The sequence below is a fragment of the Pelodiscus sinensis genome, chromosome 7 (genome assembly GCF_052426305.1).
Source record: "Pelodiscus sinensis isolate ZL-2025 chromosome 7, ASM5242630v1, whole genome shotgun sequence".
In the NCBI taxonomy this organism is placed as follows: Eukaryota; Metazoa; Chordata; order Testudines; family Trionychidae; genus Pelodiscus; species Pelodiscus sinensis.
The window spans coordinates 33,760,506-33,781,793 of NC_143058.1; the positions used below are offsets into that span (position 1 = coordinate 33,760,506).

Sequence of the window (21,288 nt, forward strand, 5' to 3'; positions counted from 1 at the left end):
GCATACTGGCAGTGATTTAAAGTGCCTGGGGCTCCGGTCACTGCTGCTGTCACTACTGTGACAGTGACAGCTGGGAAGCCCAGGTCTTTTGGAATCACTGGACATGGGCATTTACCCTCTTTTCCTGCTCTCTCCCTGGCAGCAGGCCTGAAGTTCACACATTTTTACACATTCACCTTGTTTTTCTGTGTGGTTTTTTTTAACTAGAAAACAGAATACAGTCTCTGCCCTTGACCCTTAAATAGCCTCAGGCAGTAATTTCAACTGGATCTCAATCTCAAACATTCATGGCCTTAGGTAAAGTACAAGATTAATGGCTTCAGTGAAGTGAGTTAAATGAAAGGCCATTGCTGGTGTGTTAAAGAGGTGGCAAATAAATATGCATAAGTAAAGACCACTGAGGATGTGGAACAGAGAACAGAAGAGTGTTCATACTGTGACAGCTTGACAATATCTGGAATGAAATTTATTGAAATAAAACTAATTCAATAAAGTTTAACTTAACACATTTAGAGTTCATTGTATTGAAAATGCAATTGCATCTTACTGTGAAATTGTTTTAATTTTCATAGGAAGGATAAACAGGAGAATGCGGGGAGAGGACAAGGACATAATTGGACAAATTCACTCAGATTTTAGCATCTCCAGGGAAGCAAGACCCCTGGAAAGGTGAGTATACACTAATTCAAATTGAATTCCTTAGTCACCAACAGACAAAAAAAGGGTATTTGGATAAATAGCCTGGTTTTAAACTGGCCCCTTGCTTTCTTCCCATTCCAGAAAATGGACAGGACCCCTCATCAACAGAGGCCATTAAAAGCAGTGTTGTCAATATCAAACTAATAAATTGCAATACATGTCAGACATATTTTCTTTTCTCATTTTGAACTACACTGATTCCAAATTGTGGAGTAACTATAACCAAGATGCTCTTTTTTCTCTATGTTGAAAATTCTAAAATAATCTTCTTGGATAGGGGAATCTACCGAGATCTCCCAAAAACCTTTCTTTGACAAGGCATAGTATCATAGATGAATATCAAGATTCATATTGTAAATACAATGCTGTGTATATAAAGACAAAGACTAAATTTTCAACAGTAACTAGTCATTTTGGGTGTCATAATTCTTGGGCATCCAACTTGGAACTCCTAAAAAGGATGTCACCCTGGCTTTCAGCATATTGGTACTGAAACAGTCTCTGAAAATCTGACACTTCCTGCTTTGTGAGTGCCTAAAGTTGACCACCCTAAAAAAAAAATCGAAGTTACTAGTCACTTTTGAAAATATAAGCCACAAATGTGTATATAATAAATAATGTATCTTCAAGACTGGAAATCAATTATATGTAAATGTCTCCCATTACCTGTCTATCAGATAGATTGGAAACAGTTCTATGAGATGAAGGAATGAAAGTTGTTGCCTACACTAAAGTACAATGGAGCCAAAGGACTCAGTTATAAATTATGGAATCCTGTTCTAGCTGCAACATTTTGCAGTTCACACTAGTATAAAGCCTTTTTAATATGGTTTTGTTTGTACGTATAAACAAATTGGTCCAGAGAACTGTGTTAGTATTGGGTTCTACCATACAGTTAAAACTGGATTATAGACTGGGAATCACTGCATAATGGGAAATTAAACAACAACAATGTATGCTAAGTTGGGGGCAATTAAACAAATCAGATCAGGAGAGTTACTCATTCCTGCTTGTTGATCATCTATTCACTTTTTGGAGGGAGGGGAATTGTTTAATACCTTTCTTTATCTTTTGTTGCTTGTTCAATCATTAATTTCTTTAGTTCTGCTAGACGCTGTAGATCTTTCTCTTCCATATCTTGCCACTTGCGTTGTTTTTCAGCCCAGTATTTTCTCACCTGCAATTTGCATGAATGAACAAAACACTTACAAAACAAAGAAACAGGCCAGCAAGGCAAGGATCATGACAGGGAAAGCCTGACATCTTGAGTTTTATAATAATATGTAAGTTTTAGAATAGCATATTTGCCTATGTTGACAGGAAACATTCACAAGCTACTCTCAAAACATGAAGCTGCAGAAATTTCTTTTAAGATTTAGTAGGTGCAAAAGTGAGCTTTGTGGAACCCCTATTTATAAACAGAAAAATTAACTGGTGTGTTTCCTGCAGTCCTTTCTTCTTCCATCCTAAACAGCAATTCCAGGCAGCATTATTGCTCTCCTACCAGTGGGCAAGGAAACAAAGTACTCACAACCTGGGAATGGGGTGCTCTGATTGCTATCAGAAGTAACTCTAAGTTGCAGTCATCCATGGGAGAAGCAAGGAATATCAGATGAGAGCTATCACAAATAGAATTAGCAGTGTGTAATTTTTAAAAATTACTATAGCCCTTTTCATCCGATCTACCCAGCAATAGCAATTACAGAAAGCAGACATCCCATGAAACAATCAGAGAAGTTAGATGGGCTTTCTTCAGCTGCTTGGAGTGTCAGACATGTCCTCATTGACACTGCTTTGGAACAGATACATTTGCAAATTTAGGTACAGAACTGGAATTTCAATGGTGCTGAAAATTAGCATGCTTTTTACTGAATGAAGACAAGTTCCGTATAAGCTTAAAAGCTTGCCTCTTTTACCAAGAGAAGTTGGTCCAATAAAAGATATTACTTTACTCCCCTCCCCCATGTCTCTTTGAACAGCATTTAGTAATTCTGGATATATTATTTTGTCCTAGTCAAAGGCTAACAGGATAATAATGTCTGATCCACAGAGGTGTTAGTAGACCATAGTCTGTTGTTGCATTAACACTTGAGACCAGTGGTTTGAAAAATCAGTATATTTTTCATTTGCAAATCCCTACAATTTTCAAATCTTAGACATAGTATGTAGACCCCTGAAACCACCGTTCTATGGTAACAATAATCTTGAAAACCACTGTTCAATAGCAACAACTACCTTCTGCGTATGCCTTTGACATATGCTGAAATTAAAATTGTAAATATGAATCAACAATTTAATGAAGGAAAACTTTAACTCGTAACATCTTTATAAAACAAAAGGATAATCAAAATAAAGAGTGCATTTAAAACATAATAAAAGTATGAAAATACAGAGTTAAGGAATCCAAAATAACTTTAGCTTTGTCCTCTCATCCACTTCACTGTGAGAACTCTCCATGTAAAATTTATATATATCTGTATATCTATTTAATCTTATATTCTGAGACTTCATGAGATTCATCAGCAAAAGGGAGTTTTGCTATGGACTTCAGTGCAAGAAAGAGCTAAGTTCTGTGTTTTTAAAGAACTCCATAAAAGAAATACACGAAATAACTCCAGTCATGGATCTTAGGAGCTCCACAGAATTTCCCTAAAACTTGGTTCACAAACTTTTAGTTACTATAGAATTTTTAAAGCCCTTATAACTAAAACATTTGAAATTAATTTTATTCATTTAGAACTATATCCAGTCCCCAAATAAAAAAGGAATAAATCTCAAAATTCACCACTTCCCATGCCCAATCCCTAGTGAGGAGAGCACTTACTTAAAAAAGGAAAGTGTTTAGGTGACCATTCCTTGCAACAGAACCTCTATGAAATGGCAATAAAGGTAATAAATTACCTGTTACGGAAACATACTAGTTTCAGGCTTTTGTAGGAGACTCCAGTTTGCAATGACAGTCACAACATCATTCCCTTCAAAATGAGCTATTACATCTCAATAAGCAATCCTTTAGTTTAGAGGCTGTGGTTCAGAAAAAGTGATTTCCAGAAAATGTTGATATTTCGCTAATCCCAGTTTCCCACACAAAAGGGTTACAATTTAAACAACAAACCATAACTTTATTTAGGGCATTTTATATGCACAATACAAAACCAAGGACAACTATACAACTCTGGTTATTATAGTATTTGTATTAATTACTTGACATACTTATAATTATTATTAAATAAAATCTCTCCTTATTTCATTAATGTCCTTGAATTCCACAGACCTGCCTAAGGAAAAAAAAATCCTCATGAAATGTAATTAGGGTCAATGGTATATTTTTGAAAATATAATATTTGAACATGAAAAAAATCTGGGACTAGTTCATTGTAATATATATGACTACACTGTGCAATATACACTGTATTGAGTGTGTCAAGTAAGAATACATGGATTTAATATCATTTTACCAGTTCTTCACGGTGTGGGAACATTCAACGTATCAACGGAAGTACAATCGGTGTAGTAAGCAGACATATTTTATAACCTTGTGGATCACGGACAGTTTTGCTACCATGTGGCATGTTTACCAACAAAAACACGCCGTCAACAATGAAGGGAGCCTCCCTTCAGGATCCAGCATTGAAAGACATCTGCAACATAGGATATCAATACCATCAGATAGTGGATGTGCTCTATTTCAGTACACATTGAACCTCTAAACCAGGACTCCCTGGTTTGGCAACATTCTGGTTCTGGAACATCCATAAAGGACCATAAGAGTCCCAAAGGAGGGCTAGCAGCTGGGCTCTCCACAGCTGGGCTGCCCTGCATGCTGCAAAGGGGCTGCCCGGCAGAACCAGGAGTCAGTGCATCTCAGCTATGCTGTGCGGAGGGACCAGGAGCTGGGTTGCAGCTGGGCTGCCTGGCACAGCAGGGAAGGAAAGAGGGACAGACAGAGCAGCGAGGCCAGCAGCTGGTCCAGGGTTGGGGGGCTGGTAGCAAGGGAACCAGATATGACCTCCCCTGATCTGGCAAAATCCCTCATCTGGAACTGGTCAGGTCCCAAGAGTGTTGGACCAGGGAGGTCCAACTTGTATAAATGCTGAACAGTTTTGTTTAGCTGTATGTACTTGGTTCATAGGAGGAGTGAAGATTGCTCCATGATCCAGGTAGCTATATAGAAGTGACATTACCAATGAATTACAATTGAATCCTTTCTTCCCTCCCCCACTTCTTTTCCTGTTACACTGTGGTTTTATGCCCACCTGCCACTGTGCAACACCACCTAAGTAAAAACTGATAGGAAAAACAAACTAAAACATATTAATCAACAGTTGAAAAATTTCAAATAAAACCAAAGCAAAACTAGACTGTAACTAAAAATGTGATGCAACCTACCCAATAATTCAACCACTTCTTGTGTGATATCGGAGAAAATAAAAACAAGATGGCCAAGGGCACCAGAGAGTAGTCAGATCACCCTGAAATGTCAATTGAAATTTCTTCACATTGCATCCTAAACTAGTGGTAAACTACGAATACTAAAGAGGCATTCTGCTGGCAGGGAATCAGAAAGCAAATACAATTTTTATAATGGCTGCATATAGTATACTCATTTACCCCCACACAGGCCATTTTTACTGGCAAAGTGCTCCTAGTGTGAACACAACTGTACCAGCAAAGCTGTACAGTAAACTTCCGATAATCCGGCACCTTTAGGACCCAGGGGGTGGCAGATTATCAGATTTGCCGGACTATCAGAAGGGGGGCTATGAGGGGTCTGGGGTGGGGTGGGGGAGATGCCACCCCAGACCCCTCATAGCCCCCCCTTCCGATAGTCCGGCCCTGCTCCAGGGGTCCCTGATTCAGCCGCTGCTGGTCAGTTTCAGCAGCGACTGAATCGAGGACGCCTGCAGCAGAGCAGCCGGCATGCTGCCGGGTTGGTCCAGTAGCGCCGACCCTTGTTGCAGCGAGACCAACCTGGCAGCACCCCAGCTGCTCTTGGGGACGCCTGGGGCAGAGCAGCTGGACTGCTGCCGGGTTGGTCCCGCAGCGCCGCTCCTCAAAGCTACTGGACCAACCTGGCAGCACCCCAGCTGCTCTGCCCCAGGTATCCCAAGTCAGCTGCTGCTGATACTGATCAGCAGCTGACTCCAAGAAGCCCGAGGCAGAGCTGCTCTGCCCCGGGCTTCCTGGAGGCAGCAGCTGGTCAGTTTCAACAGCGGCTGAATCCAGATGCCTGGGGCAGAGCAGCTGGGGCGCTGCCGGGTTGGTCTGGTAGCGCCAACCCTTAGCGCTGCGAGACCAACCCAGCAGCACCCCAGCTGCTCTGCCCCAAGTGTCCCCAGTTTCAGCAGCAGCTGACTTGATCAGGGACTGACTCCAGGAAGCCCGGGGCAGAGCAGCTCTGCCTCAGGCTTCCTGGAGTCAGCCGCTAGTCAGTTTCAGCAGCGGCTGAATCGGGGACAGCTGGGGCGCTGCCGGGTTGGGTTCTGCAGCCCCGAGGGGCAGCGTTATGGGACCAACCCGGCAGCGCCCCAGCTGCTCTGCCCTAGGCGTCCCTGTTTCAGCCGCTGGTCAGTTTTAGCAGCGGCTGAATCGGGGAACCTGGGGGCAGAGTAGCTCCAATGGTCCAGCTGCCTGGAGCACTTCCGGGTTCCTGATGATGCCGGACCATCAGGAGTACCGGACCATCAGGAGTTTTACTGTACTTTGTACTGGTATAGTAAAAACCATTCCTCATAAGTGGAAAAATTGGTATAAATACAGCTTTGCATCTATACTAGGAGCTTCTTCTGATGTCAGTCAGGGATCATGGCTTTTAATCGCTGTAACCAACAATTATGCTGGCAGAAGTCTGTAATTTAAAAAGACTAAACCAATACCTAGAAACAATAATAACCTAGCCTCTGGGAACAAATATCAGAAAACATCTGCCAGATCCAATATGAAAGAAAGCAGGAACCTCACAGTCTAAGGAATCTTGAAAAAATTCCACTTGTACATTTTTGATATATGCTTAAAATAATAATGACTAGAACATGCCTACATAGTGTATACATAATCCTGTCTCATTGAAGTCAAAGGCAAAACTTATATGGATTTCAACAGGACCAGGATTTGGCTCAAAGTGTATATTTTAAATACTTTTAAATATGACCTCATAACCACAGCTGAAAATGATAAGTTCCCAAAATAAAAGAAAAAGTTTGCAAGGATATGAGATGAGAGAGAAAATATTTTTTCAGGTGCTTTCGTCCCCTTGTTACACTAACTACATTCCAGTCTCTTTAGTCATTACATTCAATCAATTTTTACAGGTAGTGTGACAGAAAGAACAGGGTCTGGGAATAATTTATATTTAATAGCAATGGAAAATTGATGAGGGAATTGAAGAGACAAATCCATACTACCTCTGTAACCAGCTATGAAGGAAACTAGATACATGTTGTATGTGAGCACAAAAGGATTACTCGTTTTCATGCAAATCAAGTCCATCACCACCTCAACAGATGAGGCCCAGTCTAAAAGAAAGGGGAGACCTAAGGTGCACCTGGAGATCTGAAAGTGTAAAAATCTTCCAGGAGTAGAGTCCATATGGGACACAAAGACTGGCACTTTCCTATAAGTGGTACTCTTATTCAAATACTCCTGTGTGGAATTGTTGCTATAGCCACACAGACATGATAATGAACTGTAGATAAGAGATGGGGAAACATCTTTGGACACAATAGAGAAAGGCTATGTTAGGGCTAAAGAGGTGTTGATAAGATGACTTTCTAAAGACCTAGAATTAGCTTTCCTTTTCTCTTAGATAAACTAAAGGATTCCTACTTCACTCAATTTCATAAATCCCTCACCCTAAGATGGTAAAACAAATAGATGGTATCATGAGCTTTAGTGGCACAACCCACTTCTTCACAAAGTGTGCCCATGAAAGTTCGTGATACCATCTGCATGTTTTGTTAGTGCTACCATACTATTTGTTGTTTTTTAAGTTTGTCCTGTACAGACTAACTCCGCTACCCCTGTGAAGTTTTCAAACATAGAGGTAGAGAAGAAAAAGGCATTTGGTTACAGGAGCTTAACTCCCCCATTCATGTTCTTAGTCAGAATGGGAATTACCAGAATTTATGGTCATTCCCATTAAATTATGTTACAAAGAGTTCCGAAAGGTAAATACAGGAGAGAACTCTAAGGACCAAGAAAAAAAACTATTTTTTCATTTTTCAGCCTTCTCCACAAGCTGATCAACTGTAAACACAAATCCTCCTTGTGGACTAGGGTACATGGACTACACTAAACTGTGCAAATATGCAACATGGAAATATTCTGTTTTGAAACAATTCTGCCTGTCTGATTTCCTCCTCATACATTAAATCATTGCTCTCAATAAATGTATAATAAAAACCTACACTTCAGTGGTCAATCCTACAAGCACATCAGCAGCAACAGTATCATATCTTAGAAATTAATAGAACAACTTACATGAGTAAAGTTATTCATGTGCTGAAGTGTTTGCAGCATCAATCCATAAATATTAATTTGTTCCTTCTGTTTATTCCTGATTTGAAATAATAATTATGTATCTTTAATATAAATTCCACAGAAACCAGATGTGGTGTTAGTCTCTTGAGTTTAAGATTTCAAAATAAGAAATGTAAAAAAAGGTAAATTTTCAAAACCAAAAGCTTCCTATTTTTTGTATAAATTACATTAATAATAAAAGCTAGTATACAGAAGTACAGCTAATATGTGACATATAAGCAGAAGTTTCTATAAGTAGTAAAAAAACTTATTCTGCAAAGTTTCCCCACAAAGTACAGTTTGGACTTTAGTTAGAACAATGTTATTTGCCAACAGAGACAAGGTAGGTGAGGTAATATATTTTATTGGACCAGTTTCTGTTGGAGAGAGAAAAACTTTCCAAGTTACACAAAGCTCTGCTTCAGATCTGGGAAATGTACTCAGAAGATATGTTTACCCTGCAGTTAGAAATTGGTGGCTGGCCTCTGCCAGCTGACTTGGACTCCAGGAACTCAGACTAATTTAGGGTATGTATGTTTACAGACTCTACACTACACAGCTTTTAGCAACATGGCTGTATCAAGCAAGCCGTGTGGCTAAAAAAGTCAGGCAGTACAAACACTTATTTGTTGGCACTTTTGCCTACAAAAAACTTCCACCCCCTATTAGCAGTGTTTGGTTTCTCAGCAGGAGAGCTAGTACTTGCTGAGGCAAAGCTTTTGTCATAGTGGGAGGGAGGGAGGAAGATTTAAGCACTTGTGAATGGCAAAAGCTTTGTCGTTCAATTGTCATTGTAAACTAAGACTTAGAGGCTGTTTCACTGCAGTGTAGACACTGAGGCAAGGGCTGCAGCCCAGGCTCTAGGAGCCTGTGAGGTAGGAGGGTCCCAGGGTTTGGGCTGCAAGGACATCTAGAATGTAATGAAACAGCCTTAGCCAGAGCTTTGGGAGCTTGAGTCAGTTGGCAAGACCCAGGCACTCAGTGGCTAAACGCAGTGTAAACATACTTAAGATTGACGAGGAGTCCTGTGGCACCTTATAGACTAACTGAAGTGTAGGAGCATAAGCTTTCGTGGGCAAAGACCCACTTCGTCAGATGCAAGCTTTGCCCACGAAAGCTTATGCTCCTACACTTCAGTTAGTCTATAAGGTGCCACAGGACTCCTCGTCGCTTTTGCAGATTCAGACTAACACGGCTACCCCTCTGATACCTGATACTTAAGATTGTCACAGAAGGATACAAGGTGGAACAGATTATTCAGCATCAGTAATTTACACATATTTCAAGGGACCATGAAAAATAAAGTGGCCTGTTAACACCTCTCCAAGTGAAGGGGAGGGGCGAAAGCTGGGGAGAGGTGAGAGGTGGTTAACTGGATTACAGTTTGTTGTAATAAACCTTCATTCCATGCTTCTACACAGTCCATGATTGTTAGTGTCTAGAGAAGTTATGAATTAAAGCTCCCAGGCTCATCTCTTGAAAGTGCTGTGCACGTTTCCTTTGAGGAAACCTTGACCGAGAGGTGTTAATTGGCTACTTCACCTTGAAATATGTATTAACAACTTATGCTAAAAAAATCTGTTGCACCTTTACTTAGCTGTGACACTCTGAATACATTTTGCAGATGTGAAGAAGAGCTCTGTATAAACTCAAAAGCTACTCTCTGTCACTAACAGTAGTCCAATAAAATATAGTACCTCACCATCTTGTCTAACATCCCAGGATCAATAAGGCTACTACATTGCATGTACATCCCAGTCAGTCAAATGACTGCTTTGAAAGGTGGATATATAGATGTCTGTTGCCATGAAAGAGGTACTATTATGTGCACCTGTTCTTGGAAGCCTATTTGTAAGTTCCCTGTGCAGTTCTAAGTGCAATGTGCTACACTGTAGCCAATATATTGTGAGGCTCATTTGCTGCAATGCAGCATATCTTGCTGCAGTTTTGCTCACTTAAGAAGTCTTTGGCATATTATTCAACAGCATAAATCTGTAAGACAGAAATGCAGTAGTTTCTCTGCACAGATTTTCCTTATAACTGTGTGGAAGCCACAAAATATATTCCTATATTAGTTTAGAAAAATAATAAAGTAGCACAATTACCATTCAAGTACATACAGCTTTAAAACTAAAACAGGTTTTGGCAAAATTCCACCAACCACTTACTAATCTCTGTACTAATACCAAAAAGACTATTTACAATAATATAATGGATAGAGATTACTTAAAGCTTTTAAAAACCATTAGATAGTAAATCATTCAAATACCACATTTCCCATACTTTTTCTTTATCCTCTGCTCTCTGAATCATTTCCTTTTCTTTCTGTATCTTTTCTTTTTCATCTTCTTTTTCTTTTCTTCTGGCAGCTATTGCAGCTTCCAATCTGGCTGTCTCCTGCTGGTGTGCTCTCCACTGTAGAACCTGAAGTGAGATTCCCATAACACAGTAAGTGTAACATTGTGGCCATGAAAACTGAATATAGTGAAGAAACATGAATAATCTGTTTATCAGGTTTTCTGATTCAAACAACAATGTACTGTTATTTAAAAAACATTACTTCCACTTACTAAAAAGTCAGTCCTTCTCCATTCATTGGTGTACTATTTAAGAAAAAAATCCACCATGAAAAGTTAGAGACTAAATGAGACTTGACCTCCTAAATGCCTCAGTCACTTTTGAAAATGTGCTTGAGAATCTTGTGTCATATAGGTGCTTTAAAAATATTACTCCTTCTCTTACACGGTATATTCACCTTTTAATTTTACTATTTACCACACATTATTTTAAATAATTATATTACAGCGGCTACTTCTACTACTACTACTGGTACACTGACCATATGTCCCGGATTTTCCGAGACAGTCCCGATTTTAAATCTCCTGTCCTGGTGTCTCCATAAAGGAGTGAAATGTCCTGGAAATCGGAAGGTGGGGGTGAAAACCCCAAGACTCCCTGCTGGATGCGGCTTGCGAGGACAAAATGCACTTCCATTTCCCTTCCCCCAACTGGGGGAACAGCCTCGCAGCACTTCCTGGAGACTTTCCCCTTTGCTCCCATTGGTCAGAATCTGGCCAATGGTAACAAAGGGGAAAGCCTCGAGAAAGTGCCTGTGGGGGGCAGAAGAGAAAGGGCAGTGCATGGAATCTGGCCAATAGAAGCATCCTCTGCCAATTCCTCCCCTCCCTTCCTGAAAGATGCAAATGCAGGGGCCACACTGCTCAGAGGCCTGGTGCCATCTGACCCCCAAGGTCCTGGGACCTGTGCTCCTGAGGAGGCTAAGTGTGAATGGCCCAGAAGCACTGAAGGGGGAAGAGGCATTTTCCCACAGCAAAGGTACAGGAACCTTTGCTGCATTCCCAGAACTCAGCTGCGTGTGAAACCTGCCTCAGGGAGTGGCAGAGACCCACACCCAGGACAGTCCTCAGGCAACCAGGGCCCATCCACAGTGGAACCAGGAGCAAAGCCTTGCAGCAAAGGCAGGGACTGGGACATGTCTGTGCAGGACAGACCGGGTGCAATGCTAGTTCGCTTTGAGTCTGGGGGTCTCCAGGCCAGGGGCCAGCTGGGGAGCAAGGCTAGAAAGTGGTGTTGCAGAGGAGGTTTGTGGGGAGAGGACCCTGGAAATTCCCTCTTCTGCCTTCCAAAGCCTTGTTCTGCCCGGCAGGGGGTCCCGGCCCTGGCTGGGGCAGGTGGCAAAGACCCTCACAGCCACTTGAAATGTCCTGAGTGTGGAGCCCCCATGATCTCCCAGCCCCCTACTAGAACCACAGCGCCCAGAGCTATCAGCCGAGGGGCTCAGCAAAGCCACCCAGAGGATCGCACTGGTCTGTACTAGTGACCAGTGCCTGCCTTGGAAGAAGGCAGAGATTTGAGAAACACTGCTGCAGATCTAGGAACAAAAACAGTTTAAAGCTATTTTGTCTTCAAACAAATGAAGCCTTACATTCCTTTCTCAATTATCACAGCAATGTTTCTTTATAATGGAGAAAAAGGCTGCATAATTTCCTATACTGAAATCTACTCATTTTAAAGGTAGCTTAGAATACATACATAAGCACTTGAGGTAAAACTAAATTATGTAAAAAGTTGCATTTGTGCAAGGCCAAGGAAAAACTTGCTCATTACAGATGCCAAGCAAAAATCACCAGTTTTATTCACAGTCCTTTTATGAGGTTTTAAACATGAGCAACTTACATAAAACAAATCTCAGAGAGGCTAAACCTAAAACAGTATGGTTTACAATTAATTTAGTTTAAATTTGTACATTTTTTGATGAACACTAAACTTAAGTAACTATCTATCCATTTGGATTGATGAAGCATAATAATTTCAAAAAGCTTTTGCTAGTCTTCCCTTACAACCTGTAAAGACCATGCAATGTGCCATCCATTTTCATTAACTTCAGAGTTCACTGAGCCTTAGGTAAATGGATCTTGAATGTTTTTTTAATTTTACTGATTCTAGCACATAACCAGAGAAACCAGAAGATTAAAAAGTGAATTTTTTCACCACCACATGCTTTTTCAACAACTACTGTTATCCAATCAGTCTGCTACATAAACATTCCTGCATTTGGAGAATAATACATCTGTCTTGATAACTCATTCTGATCTGAAATGTGCAGCACTGGTAGTGCAGCACTGGTAGTTAAGAAAAACCTTTTTCAATCTTGTAAATTGAGCCAATTTGAAGTCACAGCCAAAATGTATACGAAACAATACAATTTTAATTTAAAACACTGTCCACAGGCACAGCACTGTCATACATACCTGCCCCTAGACGCACAACACATCACCTTCACACAGCACATCAGCACCTCCTATAGGTCCCAAACCCATCCCGATTGGTAGAGAGTGGTGGGAGGAGTTCTTAGAGGGTTCACATGACCCACTTCTGGACCAATCACCTTTCCCCAGTGCTCCCTCTGATTGGTCAAATCTGCTCTTGAGGCAGTCCTATGGGGCCCAAACCCATCCCTATTGCTATAGGATGGTTGGAGGGCCATGTGTCCATCTTGACCCCAGAATTACTACTCCCTGGGGTGGAAAACGATTCAGGAGGTGTGACTAGTGTTTGATTGATGGTAGGGCCCTTATATCACGTGTCCCCATTTATGGTCACCGTAACTATTGGCCAAGCAAAGTGAGGCACTACATTTAATTTGATGGCATTTCTGTATGTCTGTATTATAACACTGAAACTGTACATTTAATCAATTCTAAATTTTCAGGGAATGTTTCTAGGCATCAATGGTATCCTATTAATTTTGGGGGAAACAGTCAGAAACCTGGAAGGGGAAATGTGGGATAACACACAGAGCCCTCACTTTTGCTTAGCAGGTTTAACCAGCTCTGTAATTATCTATAGATCAAAGAACCTATCCATGAAGGCAATCTCAGTTCTGCCCATATCTCTATTAATAGTTTTCAATGCTGACACACTGAATGGCTATCAGTGAGAGCATCAGGAGAAGCCAGAGGACAAGAAAAGTGAAGGAGGCCTCCCCAAAGCTTGATCCAAGGTGGCGGGGAAACACGGAGGGGGTACTAGCCCCTGCAAATATTGACTCTGGAAGGAAAAGGAGCACACAAGGGTGAATGTTGTGCATTTCCCAGCCAAAGCTTGGGACTGGAATACTGAAACGTTTTGGTGGAGAAAGGATGTGTTGGGGTTAGGTGGAAGGGATTGGTGGAAGAGATTAATAAATAACCTACTTTTATCTGATATTGGGGGTTTTATCCACAAAGGCTTATGCCATAATAAATCTGTTAAGGGTGGGGTTATGCTAAGGTGCCACAGGACTCCTCATTGTTTTTGCAAATAAACTAGGAATTAAAGGATAAAGCATTCTGAGCGCTCATAAACTCATTCTTTGTTCTCCCCCCTTCATGGTCCCTGTTACTTCTCCCATTTCCTTCTCCCACCACATTGCTTCAGGCAGCGGAATCTCTCAGGTGCCTCATGCTGCTTCCTGTGCATATCACAAACAGCAGCTTCGTATGCTGCTCTCTCATTGTTTGTGCAACTCAGCTTACAGAAGCAACAAAATAACAGCAGGCCCTCTGACCAGGGGAGGGGGACAGGAGAAAGCGACCAACTGCCCCAGGGCCTGGTGAGTCTAAAGGGCCCAGGGCTCCTGGCTAGTGCCACTGCTACTGTGGTACCACTCGGAGCCTCAAGTAGAGGCTGGTGCAACATGCTCCAGGCAGCACTGAGGGCTGGCTGCTCTGCCCCCACCCATTTCAGGAGAATGGAGCCAGACCAGGGGCCCAGCCATCAACTCCCCTGAATAACAGTTATACGTAGGGTTGCCAGGTGTCCTGTATTGACCCAGACAATTATTTTCACTTCACCTAAAATGTCCAATATTTTCTGATTTTGTCCCGGCCAGAAGGAGAAAATACCGGGTGCTTACCTGGTTTTGCAGGGGAGCTGTCTGGCCTGGAGCAGGAAGACAAGATGGTGGGCGGCTGCCAGCCGCCTGTTAGCACCAAAAAGTCTCAAAAGCATTTCTTAAAGGGGCCACGCTGGTTTTATTTTTTGTTTTTGCCCAGCAATTTTGGTCTCCCCCTTTTTTTCCCTGTGGTTTGCTTTGGGGGAGGGGGGGTGCTCAGTAGTTTTGGTTAAACCATCTGGCAACCCTAGTTATACAATAATAATACCCAAAAGTACATACAAGTTATAATTGAAACCATTTATCCAAAACCGCCTCTCCATTAAAGCAAGGGATCCATAATACCCCAGTTTTCAGTTTGTACGACAAAAACCAAACCAATGAGGTTTTGTAAATGCTTAAACCACTCCTATTTTCTCCATCTCTCAGAAAGTAAGATTAAGTGTTAAATGACTCCAGAGAAATTATACCAGGTATAACAACACAGAACATAAAAAGCCACAATATGGGATCATTATGAAATGTAATAGTGAAAATCATGTTGGTAGATAGAGATTTATCTTGCTGCAGAAGTACAGCCTGTGTATTTGTTTCATGTACTGTGTGCTTAGTAATAACGTGAAAGGAGTCCAAGATTTATAGTAAAAAGAGCTATTTAGAGATGCTGAAATTGCAGCTAGCCATGGCATTCTAGCCATGTGTACAACGTCTGATTTTTCTAATGACTCCTCCAAATTCTTCCCTGCTGCAATCTGTGGTTCTCCCTAAAAGTTCCAAGCAGGTTTAACAGTTTTTTTGTTGTGTCCTTTGTGCAAGTGTTTGCTGACTTGCTGGAGTTAAAGATTACTACTATACTGCCCACACTAGAGACTTATGTAGCCCATTCTAGCTTATTAGCCCTTGTGATCCTTCAAGTGTGTTTGCCTTTGATAGGGTTACCATATTTGAACTTTCAAAAAAGAGGACACTTGGTGCCCACCAGTGCTGCTGTGGCGGCGGCTGTTCCACTAGCACAGGAAGCTGGGCTTGGGAGCTGGCAAACTTGTCCCTGCACATGCCATCCTCAGGTCTCTGGCCACCGCCTTGATGCTGCCAGGGCTGCCGCTACTCCAGCTGGCTCTCATGGTGCGAGAGAATGCCGCATACCAGGCTCCTGCTTCTCTACCATATTCAGGGCCGTCCTTAGACATACACAGAGTATGCAGTTGCGTAGGGCACCAAACGTTGTGGGGCACCACTGAGCCAGGACAGATGGGAAGCATAGGCATGCGCTCTGCACTGGAGCCGGGGCTGCAGGACTGGTGGAGCAGGGGCTGCGCTGGGGGCGGGGTCACGCATTGCATGCCAGAGGGGGCGGTACCACATTGGCATCATGTTGCGGTGCCATTTCTAAAAACGTCCAGCTGCGGATCTGGAAAGGAGGAGGAAGGAGATGCGCCGAGCAGGACGTGGGGTAGCAGAGCCTGGCTAGAGGCGGGATGGTGGCCGGGCCGGTGCTGCGAACGCTGCCGAGCACAGTGAGCAGCTGGGCCTCTCCACCGTCCTGAGACCTGTCCCGCCTCTGCCTGGGGTGCAACCCCCTGGTGCCCCCCCCCCAGCATCATGCTCCGAGCAGCGGGGCGGAATGCCCCGTGCGCTCTGGCCAGATATGGGGCCCCAGGTGCGGCTCCCATTGCGCAGACCGAGGAGGCAGACCCAGACGACGGCTGGTGCATGCTCCAGCCATGGCTGCGCTGGGGGAGACGCTGAGGAAGAGAAGGGGGGTGAAGGGAGCCTCCAAGCTCCCGCAAGCGCCCTGCCACGTGGAGGGGGAGCAGGCACCTCCTGCCCGGGCACCTTCTAGCTAAGCAGGATCATGCTCCTGCGCTGCTCTACTGCGAGTCTCTGCACCCACCCCAAGCGCAGGAAGCACACAGCGCTGCCCCCCCAAGCGTGTGGGGGCGGGAGGGCTCCCCGCAGGCCAGACTGCCTGCAAACAGGAGCCCTGCTGGCAATGCAGGGGCCGCGCCCCCCCGAGCACGTGGAGGGAACTTTGCTCACCTGCGCCCTCTTGTTGGGGATGGGGGAGGTCTCTGCACCCTGCTCTGTAGGTGCCCACCCTTGTCTAGCCAGAAGTGCAGGGATTTCCGGGGCTGGATTGCTACAGACTCCAGCCCTGCAAACTTGGAAGGCAGAACGAAGGGGTGCGGGGAAAAATAGGGGAAAGGGGTGGGAGAGGAAGGGGCTTGTGCTGATAGGAGGGGGGAAGGTCAGGAGAAGAAAGGGGCAGGCACCAAGGGACAGGGTGGAGGAAAAACACAAATGCGGGGGGGGGGGCAAGTGGAGACAATGAGGTAAAGGGCAGGAGGGGAGGTGTCAGTGGGAGGGGGACAGGGTGATGCTGGGAGAGGAGAGGGTAAGGGCATTGGGGGCTGGACGGGGAGGTGCTGGGAGAAGGCTTGAAAGAAGGGGTGGGCATGAGAAAGGTGGGGATGGAGCAAGTCATGCGTGAGGTCTTGGGGAAGGAATGTGATTTTAATGTATTGGTGGGTTCCTTTTTTTCCCCTTTGCTTGACAAACCTAGGCATAGGGGCACCAGTTTAATAATCCCACGTAGGGAACCATAAATCCTAAGGACGTCCCTGACCACAATGTCCCGAGATGTACGGCAGGGCAGGCTCCAGAGGTGCTGCCAACCAGCCCGGGCGGTTGTGGGGCCAGGGAGGCTGCTGGCTGGGGCCCATCCTGGGGCATGAAGTTAAAGGCACCAAGGTGAAAAGTGGCATGGCTAGAAAATGAACCCAGGAATCCTACTTTCCAGAATTCCTTCCTTTCCCCTGCCTGCCCCACCAAGCACCAGCTCCCATAGTCCTCACAGAGCTGAGACGGGAACCCCCAAATCTAACCAAAAGACCCACTGACCACCTACAGGAAAGGAAAGAACCCAGAAGCTCTAATGCCCAGTTCCCTGTTCTAAGCCAGTGCCCCTGCCTCCCCCAGAGCCAGGCACCCCCATCCCTTCTGCTGTAAGACAATGCCCTTGCCCTCCTGCAAAGTCGGGGACATAACCTAGCAGGACAGAGGGTAACACAATGATTCTGTGGGAGGAGCAACCCCCACCCCCATTGGACCTGCCCTGTGTCTCACCGGAGCTGCCGCCACCACAGCCACATGCTTTTCCCTCTAGGTGCTGGGGTACGTGCACAGAGTGGCTGTTAATGTCCAGGCACATGGCTCCAAATGTTCAATTTGAGTGACAGACACATCTGCCATTTCCAAGTTTCCTATTACTGTTTCTCCCTCCCCACTGAGCAATGGCCCTTCTCTGTCCTTGGTCGTCTTTGTTAGAGAAAAGAAATTGCCCCACCCCCCAGTAAAGAAATTTGGCCAGGCCGCTCTAGTTCTACAGTACTCCTTGAGAGAAACTGGCCGCACGCTTCCTGCATACCATTGCCTTTAAAAAAAGGAAAGGTGTGAAAAGGGGAAAATAGCCTCAGACTCTCCCACCCATCACCTTGGCGTGAGAACTGCGGGGCTTACCTGGTCGCATAAAACCTGCACAGTTTCGGCCCAACCCCTGGGACACAGACCCCCCACTTGGTAATACGGTAATATTCAAGCGCAGGAAAGCAATGTGCAGATTTGGGGATAAATACACATCGCACAGTTTGCTCTAGGAGGTCTTCGCAACACATGTACCACCGTGCGTGTGCCTTCTCGTATACTTCAAAGCGCTGGCGGCCTGATCAACCGACCAGCCACCTCCCCCGACTCTCGGGCGTAACCAAGGCCTTCGCAACCGAACCGATATCTGTGAAATGTTCCATGTGCTGTGTAAGTTGGTATGTATGATTTGATTTTTTTTCTTGTTGTATAAGCTTAGTGTTGTAGTTGTTTTTGGGTAGTACATAAGAGTTTGTAGTTATCACTGTTATTTAATTACTGTAGCTGGATATTTTAAGATTAGAGACTATTCCCCTTGCCATTCCCATCCTTATATCTGACACGTTTTACTAGAAGCCATAGAATAAATATAATAAATACTGTAAATCCATTATTAACACGGTCTATTAAAAATCTTAGAATAAATACTATAAATTCACCATTGTCATAAATAAATATTTTTTTATTTGATAAAACTGTCCACCTGGTTCTGTCCTTCCCCCCTTGGGTATTTATCATCGGACCTGTGATTCTCGCGACAGTCTTCTTGCTAATATTTATAGAAAGTCTTCTTGTTTCCCTTTATGTCTGTAGCTAGTTTGAGATCATTTTGTGCCTTTGCCTTTCTAATCTTGCCCCTGCATAGCTGTATTGTTTGCTTATATTCATCCTTTGTAATTTGTCATAGTTTCCACTTTTTATATGACTCCTTTTTGACTTTTAGATCATACAAGATCTCCAGGTTAAGCCAAGGCAGTCTTTTGCCATACTTTCTATCTTTCCTACACAGTGGAATAGCTTGTTTTGGGGCCCTTAATAATGTCCCTTTGAAAAACTGCCATCTCTCTTCAGTTGTTTTCCTTTTAGTCCTGCTTCCCCTGGGACCTTACCTACCAGCTTTCTGAGCTTACCAAAATCTGCCTTCCTGAAATCCATTGTCTCTATTTTGTTGTTCTCCCTTCTACCATTCCTTAGAATCAGGAACTCTATGATTTCATGATCAATTATACCCAAGCTGCTTTCCACTTTCAAATTCTCAACCAGTTCCTCCCTATTTGTTAAAAATCAAATCTGGAACAGCTTCCCCTCCCCCCCCCAGTAGCTTTTTCAACCTTCTGAAATAAAAAGTTGTCTTCAATGCAGTCCAAGAACTTATGGGATCGTCTGTGCCCGCTGTGTTAGTTTCCCAACATATGTCTGGATAGTTGAAGTTCCCCATCACCACCACATCCTGCGCTTTGGATGATTTTGTTAGTTGTTTAAAAAAAGCCTCTCCCACCAATTCTACCTGGGTAGGCAGTCTGTAGTAGACCCCTAACATGACATCTCCCTTGTTTTTTTACCCCTTTTAACCTAACCCAGAGACTCTCAACACATCTCCCTCTCAGTCCAAGTATATACATTTTTAATATATAAAGCAACATCTCCTTCCTTTTTCCCCCACCTACCCTTCCTGAGTAAACTGTACCCTTTTATACCAATATTCCAATCGTGTGTATTATCCAGCCAAGTCTCTGTGATACCAATGATGTCACAGTTGTGTTTATTTATTAGTACTTCAAGTTTTTCCTGCTTATTTCCCATACTTATAAGATGATACTTGGTCCTGATGTGAGGGCAGGGGTCTCCCTCAGAGACAAAAAAGGGAAACCCCAAAATTCCTTTGTCCTAGTTTGAAATTCCTACCCACATTCCTATTGGCCAACTCTACCTGGGATAGGTATAGTTAACCCTTTAGTCCCCAGGCTGCTGGCTAACCCTCATGATCATGACAATGACTTATTAGTGACAGACTCCAGGAGCTCAACCTATGGAGCAGCTTAACAAAGAGAAAATTAAATTTGATTTGATTACCATCTATAAGTACCTACATAGGGAACAAATATTTGATAATGAGGTCTTCGGTCTAGCAAAGTGAAAGGTGTAACACAATCCAAGGCTGGAAGCTGTAACTATTCAAATTCAGACTGAAAATAAAGTGTACTTTTGGGATGATGAGAGTAATTAACAACTGGAACAATTTACCAAGGGTCATGATGGATTCTTCATCACTGATGATTTTTAAATCAAAATTGGATCTTTCTAAAAAACATTCTCTAGATATTATTTTGGTGGGAAGTTCTATGGCCTATGATATACCATATAGTCACAGTGGTTCCCTCTAGCCTTGGAACCTGTGAATATATATGAGGACCTAGGGAGAGGTCAAATTCAAAGATAATAGAGGCCTGTGTGAAAGGCAGGATGGTAGTTTTATCCACGATGATCAAAAAACAAGATAGCAAGAAGGCCTGGAGATCAGAGATAAAGAGCTCTTTTTTTAAGCATGTTGCACTTAAACTGACAGCCATGAGGAGATATCAAAGAGACAGACTGAAGTTTTAGTTTGGACAGAAGATATTTCTGTACTCCAGACCTAGCCTTGTGAATAATATGCACATAAAGATAGTAGTTCAATTTGTGTTTGCTGTGGATATTACCCAGAGATAAAATGTGGGGAGAGAGAAGAGAAAGAGACTAAGCTCAGAGCAATTAGAGAAGCAGGAGGAAACCAAAAGAGGACAGAATCATGGAAGCCAAGAGAGGACAAGATTTCAAAAAGAGAATCATGGTTGATTGTGTCAGAGATTGTGGTGGATGAGGATGGAGAATTAGTTATGAGATTTGACTAAGAGGTCATTAGAGACTTTAGGTAGAACAGTTTCCGTTGCAAGCAAGGGATGTAAGCCAGACTGAAGAAGGTCTAGTATGGAATAGGTAGAGATGAACTACAGACAATTGTATGCAGTGTGTTCAATGAGTGTAGCGATAAGAAAGGAGATTTGGCAAAGTTTGGAGAAACAGGCAGAGGCAACTGAGGTCAAGGGTGGGTATTTTTAAAATGGGAAATTACAGCAAGTTTTTATTGTGAAGGGAAAACTAGAAAAGACTGAGAGGTTACAGGAAAGAGTAAGGCAGGTGATGAGGGTAGGTGTGAGGAAAAGTTCAGGAGATGGGATGAGTTGGGGGTCACTGAGGCAAGTGGAGAATAA

General features: G+C 43.4%; 1 protein-coding gene across 3 annotated transcripts in view; it reads right to left on the reverse strand.

The window, feature by feature from the left end:
* CCDC148 (coiled-coil domain containing 148) overlaps positions 1-21,288 on the reverse strand; it is a 139,325-nt gene that overhangs the window by 19,190 nt on the left and 98,847 nt on the right. For all 3 annotated transcript variants that reach the window (XM_025186537.3, XM_006126840.5, XM_075933433.2), the window contains exons 11-12: positions 10,501-10,641; positions 1,758-1,876 (exon numbers count right to left, since the gene is read on the reverse strand). In XM_025186537.3, the coding sequence (XP_025042322.3) occupies positions 1,758-1,876; positions 10,501-10,641 (260 nt within the window). The remainder of the gene's footprint in view (positions 1-1,757; positions 1,877-10,500; positions 10,642-21,288) is intronic.